This window comes from Mus musculus, chromosome 16 (assembly GCF_000001635.26).
Source record: "Mus musculus strain C57BL/6J chromosome 16, GRCm38.p6 C57BL/6J".
Lineage (NCBI taxonomy): Eukaryota > Metazoa > Chordata > Mammalia > Rodentia > Muridae > Mus > Mus musculus.
The window spans coordinates 59071884-59086852 of NC_000082.6; the positions used below are offsets into that span (position 1 = coordinate 59071884).

At 36.9% G+C, this 14969-nt stretch overlaps 2 protein-coding genes across 2 annotated transcripts; both read right to left on the reverse strand.

Annotated features, from left to right (window-relative positions):
* Positions 1 to 2271: 2271 nt before the first annotated feature.
* Positions 2272 to 3195, reverse strand: Olfr190 (olfactory receptor 190). The gene has a single exon (NM_146397.2). It carries the CDS (start codon positions 3193 to 3195, stop codon positions 2272 to 2274), a length of 924 nt encoding a protein of 307 aa, NP_666509.2.
* Positions 3196 to 13668: 10473 nt separating this feature from the next.
* Olfr191 (olfactory receptor 191) lies at positions 13669 to 14598 on the reverse strand. Its single transcript, NM_001011807.2, has one exon. The coding sequence runs from the start codon at positions 14596 to 14598 to the stop codon at positions 13669 to 13671; it is 930 nt and encodes a 309-aa protein (NP_001011807.2).
* Between the last annotated feature and the right edge of the window lie 371 nt (positions 14599 to 14969).

The following is a 14969-nucleotide window of genomic DNA, read 5'->3' on the forward strand; positions in this document are numbered from 1 at the left end:
CAATTCAATCTTTGCTTGCACAGCTTTGTGCAAAGGTCACTCAGGGATTCCTTGTACTCTCAGGGTTCTTTTAAAACAACCTCAGTCATGTCACACACTCCATGTTATCATTGTATTGTTAACACCCTGTAGAACTAGTCTATGCTTTTTCCACTCTTAACATTTTCATGTCTCCAAAGCCAGTATCAGGTAAGTGACAGTGCCAAGTTTGTCTGCCTACTTGAGACAGATCCTCATATCTTCAAATTACATTAGCTGCAGCTTTGGTATGCAATTTCTCTTTAGAAGAATATTCTTAGACACTCTTAGAAAATTTGAAAGTTTAGCCGAGTAAGATGTTGCTTTCAGTGTACCGTTCTTAATGTTCCAATGCAGAGTAGGAGGTCTCTCCTTAATGGTACTAACATTTTTAAAACAATTACAAGCTTATGTTTAGTATATATAATATTATGTTCATAGTGTTCTTTTGCTCTCCAAACTATAAATTTTGTACTTCTTTTTGTCCTACTTGTTTTTCTTAAATTTTATTCCTGTATAAGTGTAATTAGTAATAACTACTCCACACACTCAACATTATGCTGTCTTGCAATTCCTTCCACTAAGTAAGCTAGTCCATTAATTTTTAACACAGCCTATGTTAATTCACACACATGGGCAGAAAAGGTATCTTTCTAGAATACAGTACATATCCTCACTAACCCAGTTGCTAATACAGTGTTTACTCCCTATTAAAATGTGATAAGCCAGGTCCCCACAGTAAACAGTATTTCAGCACTACTGCTTCTAGGCTGTAGACCTCATAGCCAAAGTTAATAATATGCCTTGAAATCACTTAAGACTTATGACTGCTAAGTACTTCTCCTGTTTGTTACGCCATATTCTAAGAGAACTATGTAGCTATCAACACTTATTGCCTTGCATTTCCTATCTATACATAGGCGTATCTTAAATTATGTACTCTTCCATATCTCTGATACAGAATAATGCACATGTGACATTTGTTGAAAGCAGTAAATACAAATGTTAAAAGCAAAGTTCTAATGTCCACCATAAAGGTTAAACTCATCTTTTATGGGAATTTGGATTTAAACAATGATGTTTGTAGTACTGCTTGTTATCTGGGTCAGTTGGGATCAGTTGGAGCCACTGAGTTAATCACTTACAAAATTCTATCAATGATTTCTATAAAATATCACTTTCCATTCTTCTACTTAAAAATTCTATTAATTTATATAAAATACCATATCCCTCCATTCCACTGAATGTTGGTGTCCTTGCTGTTGAAAAAAGGAGAGAGCAGAGTCCTTTTTTATGGACAAACAGATGCAGACCTACATAGATATAGACAACATACAGATATATGAAGGGCAAACACAGACAGAGACATAGGGCAACCTTCTTCAAATTCACATAGTAGAGAGTCAGAAGATAGAAGTCACCAGGAACATGAAACAGATAATTCAAATCTGGACTTGCTCTTTTAAAAGACCCCAAAGATAAGTGCTTTCAATTCTTTCCATAATGCGGCACGGATGCATTAAGGGAGACTCAAAGTTAATCATTAGTATGTTAAATCCAAGTACTGGGCTTCTGCTGTAATAACCTGCTAATCTCCGCATTTCACCACTTTTATATTCAAAAGTTTGAAAGTCTTACAGACTTATAAGAAATACAGATGGTCAGGTTCTTTACATGGATACCCCTTGTCTGGTTCCACCTTCCATATTAGTTACAGAAGTATTGCTGTGATAAAACATCATGACTAAAAGCAACTTATGGAAGAAATGGTTTGCCTTGACTTACAGTTCCAAAGGGTCAGAGTCCATGATATCTCGGTAACCAGAAACTGAAGCAGAAAGCTAGCTGATCACATTTTGTCAGCCTACCAGGAAACAGAGAGAACAAGCTGGAAGTAGAGCAAGACAACAAATTATCAAAGTTCATCCCTAGTGATTTATTTTTTCCAGCAAATCTGTTGTCCTAGAGATTCCAGGATACTTACAGACAGTCTTCTCAGCTGGGTATCAAAAGGCTTAAATACATGATTTTGGGGGGCCATTTTTATTCAAATCACCATAGAAAACAATATTAGGTATTTTTTAAGTAAAATCATCTTAAGTCATAAAAATGATTGAAAATTTTATTTGGCCATTGTCAAAGGAAGATAAGAAAATTAAAATTCAAAATTCTTTGAACAATTTTTAAAGCATTAAAAAAAACTTACAGAGAAAAATGTGACATTTTTAATACTAAATCAAACCTCTGTGAGGGCTAAGCCTTTTTCTTTAACACCTTTTTCAGAGAATCCATTACTTGCTTGTTTCTCAGGCTGTAGATAATTGGATTTAACACAGGAATTATTACCGTGTAAAACAGAGAGTCTATGATATCTTGACCATCTGCTTCTTGGGACACGGGGAAAATATACATGATGAGAAGAGGCCCATAGTACAGAGACACAGATAAGAGATGGGCACCACAGGTAGAGAAAGCCTTCTTCATGCTTTGGACAGACTTCCTTTGCAAAATCGTCAATAGCACTAGTGTATAGGACACAAGAACAATCACAACGGTGAGGACTTGAATTATTCCAGCTAAAACAAATATCAGTTGAAAATTAAGAGTAGTGTCAGTACAGGAAATCTTTAGCAATGGAACGATGTCACAGAAAAAGTGATGTACTATATTGGAATTACAGAAGTTTAGTAGTAATAGAAATCCCTCATGTATTGAAGAATGAAGAATTCCACCTACAAAAGACAGGACTAAGAGACATATACATAGTCTCTTAGTCATAATCATTGGATAAAGTAAAGGTTTGCATATGGCTACATAGCGATCATATGCCATAGCTCCCAACAAGAAACATTCTGTAGTAGCACAGATTGCAAAGATAAAGAATTGTGTCATGCATTCAGAGTAGGAAATCATCTTATTCATCTGTAAGAAATCGAGTAACATCTTTGGTGCCACTGTGGATGATAGGGAAGCATCCACAAAAGCCAGATGGCCAAGAAAGAAGTACATAGGGATATGTAAGTGAGGGTCATTCCAGATAAGAGCAATTAGACCAAGGTTCCCTACAATAGTAATGAGATAGATCACCAGAAAAAACAAGAACAAGGGCACCTGTAGCTCTGGAGACTCTGTGAGCCCTGTAAGCACAAACTCTGTCAGCACAGTTGAATTTTTCATTTCTGAATCCTCAATGGATAATCACTGAAACAAAACACAGGAAAAAGAATGTTGATCATGATTTGTAAATCAAATATCAGGAGAGTACATTTGATACCATGTATGGTTATAGACTAATAACCATATCAATATAACAATTTACTTCTATATTTTTAAAAATGGCATTTGAAGGATTTATGGGGAAGAAGTCAAAAGCATCTATAAAACTAATTTCTTATCCATCTTGTACTTAGTGGTTCTTGACTAAAGACAGAGTATTTGTCTCACAAATTTGTTCACTCAATCTTACATTTCTTAGATTTTGTTATGAAAAGTTAGAAATGAAAAACATTTCACATAGACTAAAACAAACCTCCTAGCAAAAACATGAATAATTTAGCCCCTGCATACTGCATCTCCAGAATATTCTACAACATTATTAACTGCCTTCCTCGATAAAGAATTGGGGGTATGGTGTTTCTTCTTTAATGGAATTTTTGAATCCTTTTGGTCCTTTCATGTCATCCAACTGGATTCTAACAAGTTCTGTAAGACATTCAAGTTAGAATCAAAAGGAATATAAGAAAGAAAACCTCTGAGAGGCTCTGCCTAGCAGCCAATGGAAAGCAATGCAAAGACTCACAGCCAAACTTTAGAGAGAACTTGGGGAGTCCAACAGAAGCATTGGAAGAAGGGTTGAAGGACCCTAAGAGGACAGGGACTCAACAAGAAGACCAATAGAGTCAATTAACCTGGACCTTTAGAGGCTCCCAGATACTGAATTACCAACCAAAGAGTGAGCATGAGGTAGACATAAGACTCTGCATATATGTAGCAAATGAGCAGCTCGATCTTCATGAAGCTCATCCCCAAAATTGTAGGAGGGGCTGTCCCTGAGCCTGCTGTCTGCCTGTCTACTTGTGGCTCTCACACCCTGAAATAGCCTTATCTGACTTCAGTGGGAGAGGATGTGCTTAGTCTTGTAGCAACTTGATGTGTGGAAGTAGGGATAGGGTGGGAATTGGGGTGGAGGATAATAGTGTGTAAGGTGACACGCAGACAAGAATTACCTGACTCAAAAGAGAAGGGGAAGGTGGAATGTTGGGGAGGACTTTCTTGGGTGGGTACTGAGAGGAGAGGCTGACATTGGGATGTAAAGGGAATAAATGAATTTTTAAAATGACTGAAAAAAAAAATGAACAGAAAACCCCTGATCCAAGTCATACATACCTGTATTCCCCACACTCAAAGGATGGGAGAATGAAAATTATACCTGGGATATGTAGAAAGACACTGCTAATTTAAAAAAAATAACTAATCAGTAAAACAACCTAATCTAAATTCAACTAGAGTGTTGAGAATTGTGACCCAAAAGAAAAGACAGGCATTAAGAATTACCAAATAAAATTATACTGTCAGAAGTCAAAACCAATGTTCTAGTAGGATAAGCAATAGAGATCCCTGAGTGCTGAAATTAAGAAACTTAGAGGCTTTGTGAGACTGTAGGTAATGTCAAAGAGTAGCAGAGACTGAGTGGCATCAGGAACTCCACAGTGAAGAAAGATGCTCTCCGGGAGCCAAAGAGAGTGGGACAAGCTGTGGACAGCTTGTTTGCCCTTTCACAATTTGCAAACTGATATCTGTGGAACATGTTTGATAAAAAACATCAGAGTGGATAAAAGGAAGTTATCAAGAAGAGAAAAAGTCCAGGAAAGGGAAAATTGGATGAAAAGGAGGAAGAGAACTAGAATTTCTTCTGCCTGTTGTTCTTTGATTTCTCGATTACTGCCAGTTCTGAGTATTTTTATTTTCCTTTTTAAAAATTTAAAATATATTTCTCTATAAATTTTTGCTTCAAAAAGGCATTGGATTTAAATTTTTTGTCCCAAACTGTGTGCTGCAGTAACACACTTACATGTTTGACTGATAGTTCTTTGCATATTTAAACCATACTTTATGATGTTAAAACTAAAGTTAGAACTTTTTCTCTAGGTATCTCTCTGGATTTATTTGATAGCATTTTCATCTCTAGTGATTTTTTTTCTGGCAGAGTAGGATTCAGCCAACCATTGAATATTTATACAAGAGATACATAGGGTGTCAATATGTTCAGTCATTAAATGAATGTGTTTCTTTACATGTAGTCACAAATGTGCGTATTTATATATCAGTTGTGTATGCCTTCGTGAAACATACATCCTCTACTGCTACCTCTCCCTTACATATGTGCATCTTTCTCTCTGTGTATATACATATTTCTTTCAAATAAAATATTCTCAGAACTTGATAATATAGGGTAATTATATTTAAGTAACCAGTCTGAAAGATTTTAATTAAATAGGCAAAGTAAACATTTTTATTGGAATTATGAGAAAAAAATTCATATACAAGAACAATAGCTACTTAGGTCTTTAAAATCAGTATCTTAGTTCAAGAAAACTGGATTTACTGTTCAAGTTATAACATCACTAGCACAACAAATTATTTGAAACTACTGTATTTCTTCATATTTGTAACCAAAAATTAAAATATCAAGACATTATTTATTGTTCTTATGTTATTTTATACCAAGCTGAGTTCTGGTAAGCTAAATATAAAAGAATCACAACTTAAACATCATTTAACTCTTTACACAATACATTCATATTACTGCATAAATTATCCCTCTTACCCATATTGTGAGAGATGTGGTAGAGGTCTTTAAAAAGTGTTGGGAATTTGAAGGCAGCCAAGAACTTAGCAGTGTATATCTATTGGAAGGCTGGTAGCAGTTCTTATGGCAGTGGGTTGTTTCGAAGCTTTTTATTCCATAAACACAGGGAGAAAAGCGTTAACTGTGTATTTTCCTTGGACCTGATATCCACCCAGTGGCAGCCCTGAGCAGAGACCTGAAAGTCCCCTCTGCGATCACAAGCTTTCCCAGTAGACAGTGCAGCACTGCCCTGCTGTCCACTGTGGGTTGGACACATGTGAGGAGTCCTTAATGGCTACATGAGCTCCACACACTTTTATACTATGAATACCCATGCAGTGCCCGAGTCTAGCTTGAAAAGATGGAATCACTGCTCATACTACCTCTGATCACTAGTAACACTCCGGATAGGTTTAGACAATAATTAATTTTTTTTTTGTCAGTACACAAACGATACAGGAGAGTTGGGCTGTCTACTAGAGGAAAGGAAGCTTTCTTTATTTCTTTTTTTAAAAATTAGATATTTTCTTTATTTACGGGCATATATCCAGAAGATGTTCCAACCGGTAAGAAGGACACATGTTCCACTATGTTCATAGCAGCCTTATTTATAACAGCCAGAAGCTCAAAACACAGACCGTGATATAGATTTTGCTACTTTTTGGTGTAAGGAAGTGCTGGATGCAGTAGGTCTGTCTGTCTCTATCTCTGTCTCTGTCCCTCTCCCCTCCCTCCTGTCCTCTCCCTCCTTCTCACTCTCTTCCCCTCTCCTCTTTCTCTGCTTACTTCACTTCTTTTCTTTCCTCCTCCCTCCATTGCCTCATGAACTCTCACCTACAAATATTTAATACTAAAATTTTCTTAGCAGTACAACTCTTTGGTCTCTGAATTTCATTCTCTGAGCTTTCTTGACCCAAACCTGAAAGCCCAAGGCAGTTTTGGAGACCGTTGAGTTTTCTAAAATCTACACTCCCAAACCAGGCTCACCAAGAGGTTCTGACTGAAGGGGTTTGAAATCCCATAGGAAGAACAATACCAACCAGGACCCCACCCCACCCCCCCGAGTTCCTAGGGACTAAACTACCAACCAAGGAGTACACATGAAGGTACCCATGGCTCCAGCCACAAATAGAGCAGAGGATGGCCTTGTCGGGCATCAATGGGAAGAAAGTCCCTTGGTCCTGTGAAGGCTCTATATCCCAGTGTAGGGGAATGCCAGTGCATGGAGGCAGGAGTGTGTGGGTGGGTGGGGGAACAGCTTCATAGAAGCAGGGGGAGGGGGATGGGATAGAGGGTTGGAGGGCAGACCAGGAAAGGGGATAACATTTGAAATGTATTCTTTTTTATTTTATTAATTAGGTATTTTCTTCACTTACATTTCCATGATACCCCATAAGTCCCTAAAACCCTCCTCCCTACTACCCCCACTCCCACTTCTTGGCCCTGGCTTTCCCCTGTACTGAAGCATATAAAGTTTGCAAGACCAAAGGGCCTCTCTTTCCACTGATGGCCAACTAGGCCATCTTATGATACATATGCAGCTAGAGACACGAGCTTCAGGGGTACTGGTTAGTTCATATTGTTGTTCCACCTATAGGGTTGCAGATCCCTTTAGCTCCTGGGTACTTTCTCTAGCTCCTCCATTGGGGGCCCTGTGATCCATCCAATAGGTGACTGTGAGCATCCTCTTATGTGTTTGCTAGGCCCCGGCATAGCCTCGCAAGAAACAGCTATATCAGGGTCCTTTCAGCAAAATCTTGCTAGTGTGTGCAATGGTGTCAGTGTCTGGAAGCTGATTATGGGATGGATCCCTGGGTATGGCAGTCTCTAGATGGTCCATCCTTTCGTCTCAGTAACAATCTTTGTCTCTGTAACTCCTTCCATGGGGGTTTTGTTCCCAATTCTAAGAAGGGGCAAAGACACTTTGGTCTTCTTTCTTTTTGAGTTTCATGTGTTTTGCAGATTGTATCTTGTATCTTGGCTATTCTAAGTTTCTGGGCTAATATCCACTCATCAGTGAGTACATATCATGTGAGTTCTTTTGTGATTGGGCTACCTCACTCCGGATTATGCCCTCCAGGTCCATCCATTTGCCTAGGAATTTCATAAATTCATTCTTTTTAATAGCTGAGTAGTACTCCATTGTGTAAATGTACCACATTTTCTGTATCCATTCCTCTGTTGAGGGGCATCTGGGTTCTTTCCAGCTTCTGGCTATTATAAATAAGGCTGTTATTAACATAGTGGAGCATGTGTACTTATTACCAGTTGGAACATCTTCTGGGTATATGCCCAGGAGAGGTATTGTGGGATCCTCCGGTAGTACTATGTCCAGTTTTCTGAGGAACCGCCAGACTGATTTCCAGAGTGGTTGTACAAGCCTGCACTCCCACCAACAATGGAGGAGTGTTCCTCTTTCTCCACATCCACGCCAGCATCTGCTGTCACCTGAATTTTTGATCTTAGCCATTCTGACTCATGTGAGGTGGAATTTCAGGGTTGTTTTGATTTGCATTTCCCTGATGATTAAGGATGTTGAACATTTTTTAAGTGCTTCTCAGCCATTCTGTATTCCTCAGGTGAGAATTCATTGTTTAGCTCTGAGTCCCATTTTTTAATGGGGTTATTTGATTTTCTGGAGTCCACCTTTTGAGTTCTTTATATATATATTGGATATTAGTCCCCTATCTGATTTAGGATAGGTAAAGATCCTTTCCCAATCTGTTGGTGGCCTTTTTGTCTTATTTACAGTGTCTTTTGCCTTACAAAAGCTTTGCAATTTTATGAGGTCCTATTTGTGGATTCTCGATCTTACAGCACAAGCCATTGCTGTTCTATTCAGGGATTTTTCCCCTGTGCCCATATCTTCAAGGCTTTCCCCCACTTTCTCCTCTATAAGTTTCAGTGTCTCTGGTTTTATGTGGAGTTCTTTGATCCACTTAGACTTGACCTTAGTACAAGGAGATAAGAATGGATCAATTTAAACCCTGATATAGCTTTCTCTCGTGAGACTATGCCAGAGCCTCGCAAATGCAGAAGTGGATGCTCCTGGTCATCTATTGTATGGAACACAGGGCCCCCAATGGAGGAGCTATAGAAAGAACCCAAGGAGCTAAAGGGGTCTGCGACCGTATAGGTAGAAGAAGAATATGAACTTACCAGTACCCCCAAGAGCTCATGTCTCTAGCTGTATATGTAGCAGAAGATGGCCTAGTTGGCCATCATTAGAAAGAGAGACCCCTTGGTCTAGCAAACTCTATATGCCCCAGTACATGGGAACACCAGGGCCAAGAAGAGGGGGTCAGTGGGTGGGGAGCTGGGCAGGGGGTGAGGGGGTATAGGAAACTTTCCGGATAGCATTTGAAATGTATACAAAGAAAATAATAAATTTAAAAAAATTTTAAAAGTAGCAAACCACAGAAGTATTAAATGTGGAAACAATATTAACCTCATTTGTTCTTGCTACACTAGCCGATTTGAAAAGTGATAGAAAAGAAACAGCTTTTATGTGCAGTTCAGAAAAAGGAAAAAAAATGTATAAAGCAAGCCCCTGTGACTCAGCAACTATTGTTACTCCAGGAAGCAACAGCTGAAGGAGGCACTGTTTGAGGTTACTGACAAGTCCTTGAGGATGAATGACAGTTTAGGTCCTCATACATTTGCAGCAAAGCCCTGAAATCTTTGGCAGGAATAGGCGGCTTTTGGGAAATATTATCCCCACTCATCATGGGCCTTCACCAAGCCTGAATGTACAACCTCAGGCTGCCATGTGACCATGTGACCTGAGTTCCCTGTCATGAATTAGGGGTTATCTGACATACAAGACATTTGTTGTACACCATAATTAGTTATAACTGGGCTAAGGTATATTCAGGTTACTGATAAGTATTATTTATATAATATCTGTGTCAATATTTACATAAAATATGAGCATCATCTTATATCTTAAGGTTATCATGAATGGTATTCTTTCCATGACTTCTAATTCTTTCTTGGTTTATAGAGGCATCATGATAATAATATTATGTAAATTATTGAACATTATATATTTTACATATAATGATACATATCATACCATATATATATATATATATATATATGAAAGATTGAGAGAAAGAAGAGAGAGAGAGAGAAAGAGAGAGAGAGAGAGAGACTTTAAGTGAAATACCTTATAATGGGGTAACAAGACTCCTATTAAATACCACAGGCTAATAAAAGTTCCAGTGGAGGAATAGTTTATCCTTTTTGGAGTTGTTGAACAGTGAGATCCCATAGGTCCGCAAAGATTAAAGGCTATTGTCATGGCTTCTGGCTAACCCCAGAATATGGTAAGACCCAACTGCTAAAATAGCACATATTTAAACCACTGAATATTGGGAAATTGAGCTGTTACTCCCCTGGAAGCTTCACCTCTTCCAGCGAGCCTTCACTGTTCTGAAAGGTGCTACATACACTGCTGTAGGATAAACATAATTATCAGTCTTGATCAGTGAACGTTTGGAGCTGTAGTTATATATTATAACTGATCTAGTAAGATATGCTCACCTATGCAATAATGGCCTGAATCACTTTTTAATTGTACCTAAGTAACATTCCATAATTCCTGTGTTGAAACTCATATCTGTCATTATTACCCTGAACCAAGTACCTATGGCTAGACAGATCATAGGCCCTAGAGGGAGAATCTACCACTAGTATTGTCCTAAATTGGCATAGTATTAAACTGAGTCAGAGTGAGTTGTTATACCTTCAGATTAGTGCCTCTCTTAATCCTCATCAAACAAAACATGTTTTAGCAGTGTATAGCAAGTATCAAGACACACAACTGCTTAAGGGATAAAGAATAAAAGACTACAAAATTTGCCACCTTACAAGGGGAATCTATAGCATACTCTGCTTCTTAATTCTCTGAGATTATTGCAGGTGAGGAAGTGAAGAGATTAAAGAGCCGAAGGTAGTGAATAACTTCAAGGTAACAATGTTTTCTGAATACAATAATGAAGTTGTATATGTGATATCAAAGCAATTTGAACATTCCTTTCCTGAGATTTCTTAATGTTCTAGTAGCTATTATAAAACCTGCTCTAGTATTGTAAACCTGAACTCCAAATTAAAATCAATAATAATACTTGTTAAAATGGTTTTTTATTATTCAGTATTAATATTGAATAGCTTCCTGATATATAAAATCAACATATAAAGGGGCACATTCAATTATAACAGGAATATTACTTTATCAGTGTATGCTGCTTTTGGTTACCAAAAAGACTAAAGACAAGTTGACAGGAAGCATCAATGCCAAGCCAACAGTCTGCCCATGTTCACTATGTGATACAGAGGAGCAATACACCTTTACTTCATTCTTCATATGTAGTATGAATTTTAATTTCATGAATACTTCTTTAAAGCTTCCTGTCTACAAACCACCGTACTGTGTGTTGCACAAGACAGAAAGTGTTTTAAGACTTTAAACTGTAATCTGAACAAGTTTGTAGCCAAAATTAAGTATTATATAAAGTCAAATGTGGTCCAAGAAGAATAAATAAGCTTTTAAAGACTATAAGTTAGTAAGATTCTCTTTGAGATTGTAGTAAGTGCTATATAAAATTTATCAAATCCTTAAAAGTATGTATAATTTCACTTTTAAATTAGACCCAGCTTTTCCACAATTGTAAAAAGAAAGAAAATAAGAAAAGAAAATAAGTCAACTCATAAAGAGAAAGGATCTATGTATCTTACAGTTTAGAGGTTTTACCAAGTCATTAATCAATCCTTTCTTATGAAAGTTGACACCATGGATCAATTGCATTTGGAAGCAAAACTGTTCATTCATGTCTAAGGAACAAAAATGGGGCAAAATGGTGTGATCAAAGTCTGTTTTTTTAAAAAATGCATTTACTTACAAACTCTTCCACATATTCCATATGTTAAAGTTCACACAACCTATTAATAATTCCAAATGGCAGAACAAGATGCTGTGTCTTACAAAAGGACCTCAAACAATTCCAGTGTGATCAAACAAAGGATGTGGGAAACTAATAGGTTTTAATATATCTAAAAATGCAATTATGATCACAGATAAGATCACATCACATATAAGCTCTAAATTCATACAAATACATATGTACATCTCTGTATCTTTACATCTTCACATAAATTTATTCAAGAAAGACTTATTCCAAAACCCACATGGTAAAAAGGTTTGGAAGGGAAAAGAGTTAACAACAGAAAATTATTACATTGCAAAAAAAGTTTTGCAGTGTATATATGTAAGAGGAGTAATGTCTGCAGTAAGGTTCTCAATAGCCAATTTAAGTGTATGGATAAAACAAACAAACAAACAAAATGTAACAGAGGTGAGATGAAGATGGTTTGTTTATTCTGCATCCGGGAAGTGTATGACATTTGCAATCAAGGTCATCCCAAATATAAAGCTCGCATGATTTTCTTTTTATCTCATCTGTCCAAAATAAGCAAACAGACAAAAAGACTAAAATGAAACAAACAACAAAAAAACCACAGGAGACTATGACATCATATCTTAACACTGTTTGAGCGTAGCTCATATACATTTATAATACAGTTTCTTCAATTCTACACTCTAATAACTCTTAGATAGCCCATTTAAATGCTAGTTAATTCACTATTTATAAATCTAAGCTATCGAGATACTTCTACCATCTTCTACCACTACATTTCCTCAATAAAGTCCCTCACATATTTATTTCATGAGAACTGTTAAGGTTTTGATTTACTGAAACTTCCTGGATGGTGATAAGAACGGAACTAGAGAGAATGTCAAAGACAGCCCAGATGGTGAGCAAAATGAGCCTCTCTTCACACTCCCAAGCACACTGACCACAGCACATCCTCTGACAGCCTGCCCAGTCTTAATCTTACATTTGTACTCCAGTGTCTTTACCCTTCTATAAAGAAAAAACAAGTAGAATTGTTGTATGAATCATCATTTCCCAACAAAATTTAATGAAAGACCTTTCATATTATTTGCAACAACCCCATAGTTTGCATATGTTTATAGAGACATAACACTGCCTCATCAGAACAAGGAAGTGTTCTGAGTCTCCAAGTTGTCAATGACATTATATTCATGTTATTTTTACAGGAACTACACTACTACAACAGCTAATGTACTTATGTCATAATAAATAATGTACAGACCTGTTAAAGAGTTTTCATTTGGTTTCTGTTGTATTTATTTTTACTATACTGTCTTTAGATAATTTAAAATTCATTTCAAATGTTTTTTTAAAAATGGATACATAAACAAGAGTTCATTTAGTGCTAGCTCTGGGGGACTGAAATATGTGCAGTGGGAAAGAGCACTTGCTGCTCAAGATCAAAATTGTAGTTGCAGTCCTAGCAACATGTTATTCAAATGTCAATAGGAAAGGGCTTCCAATGAAAAACAGATCATGGCTCCAAGTATAATTCCAGTGATGTGAATGGTGGAGAAGAGGATTACTGTGGTTAGCAGGTTAAAATTATAGCTCCGGGTTCAGGGAAAAACACTATCTCAAGAAAGTAAATAAGAGCGATTATGCAAGACATTTGACCTCCCTCTGGTCTCTGCACAAGTTTCCATGATCAATGTAACAATTCACAAAGAAGTATGCCTATATCACATACATACATACATACATACATACACATGTAAAACAACAACAACAATTCTAGGTTGGATTCATTTTCAAAATATTTTGACATGTTTGAAACATAGCCACATTAAGTCTGCACCTATTTGCCATGTTTTAATACGTGCATGACAGATAATAATGTGAAATCTAAGTATTTCTCCTTAAACATTTTGCCAGTGATTTTTTTACTTGCTCATTCCTCAGACTGTAGATAATTGGGTTCAGTACAGGAATTATGATGGTGTAAAATACAGAGTCCATCATATCTTCATCATTTACTTGTGGAGATGCAGGGCGCACATACATGAAGAGCAGAGGGCCATAGTACAAAGAAACAGAGAGGAGATGGGCTCCACAGGTGGAAAAGGCTTTCTTTATGCTTTTGAGAGATTTCTTCTTTAGGATAGAAAACAGAACAAGTGTATAAGAGACAAGGATAGTTGTAATTGTGAAGACCTGAATTGAGCCAGAGAAAATAAAGAGCATCAGGTAATTGATAGAAGGGTCATTACAGGAAATCTTTAACAGTGGCATAACATCACAATAAAAATGGTTTATTATGTGAGACCTACAGAAAATTAATCTGAATAAAAAGCCTTCGTGAATTAAAGCATGAATGAATCCACCTAAAAAGGACAATGTTAAAAGACTTACACAAAGTCTATTTGTCATGATCACTGGGTAGAGTAAAGGTTTGCATATGGCTACATAGCGATCATAGGCCATTGCTGCCAAGAGAAAACATTCCGTGGTTGCACTCACTACAAATGAAAAAAACTGTATCATGCATTCAGAGAAAGAGATCAGTTTACTCTTGGAAAAAATGTCTTGTAGCATCTTTGGTGTCACTGTGGATGATAACCAAGTATCCACAAAAGCTAAACATCCAAGAAATAAGTACATAGGAATGTGAAGGTGAGGGTCATTCCAGATGAGAATGATCAGACCAAGGTTGCCCACAATGGTGATGAGATAAATGACCAAAAACAGCAGGAACAGGGGGATTTTCCACTGGGGCAGATGAACAAGTCCTGAGAGAACAAACTGAATGAGCAGTGTTGTGTTGTCCGTTTCCATGTCCTCACTGGCTGTCTCTGAAATGAAAAATGACTGATGTCACACAGCACTCACTAAAATTCGTAGAGTAAAATGTTGAGTAGTAGAATTTAAAACACAACTCTGTAGTTATCAGGTTGGCCACAAAATTTCATTTCATATCACTACATATGATGAAAACTTTTCTTCAGAGTGAAGAAATTACTTCATTTTTCCAATAAAGGTTTGAACATGTTAATGTATTTAAAGAAAAGATACCTTTTAAATTTTCTGTGCAGTTTATGAAATTACAAATTGGCTAGGTGTAAAAGTTCTGTATGTATGTAATAGGGTCATAATCAAGGAAAGAAGTGTTTTAAGAATCTAGATTATACAATTAATTCAACTGAAGG

What these genes read in the sequence shown, in the direction of transcription:
- Olfr190 (NM_146397.2), bottom strand. Translation starts at nt 3,195, where the DNA reads ATGAAAAATTCAACTGTGCTGACAGAGTTTGTGCTTACAGGGCTCACA.
- Olfr191 (NM_001011807.2), bottom strand. Translation starts at nt 14,598, where the DNA reads ATGGAAACGGACAACACAACACTGCTCATTCAGTTTGTTCTCTCAGGA.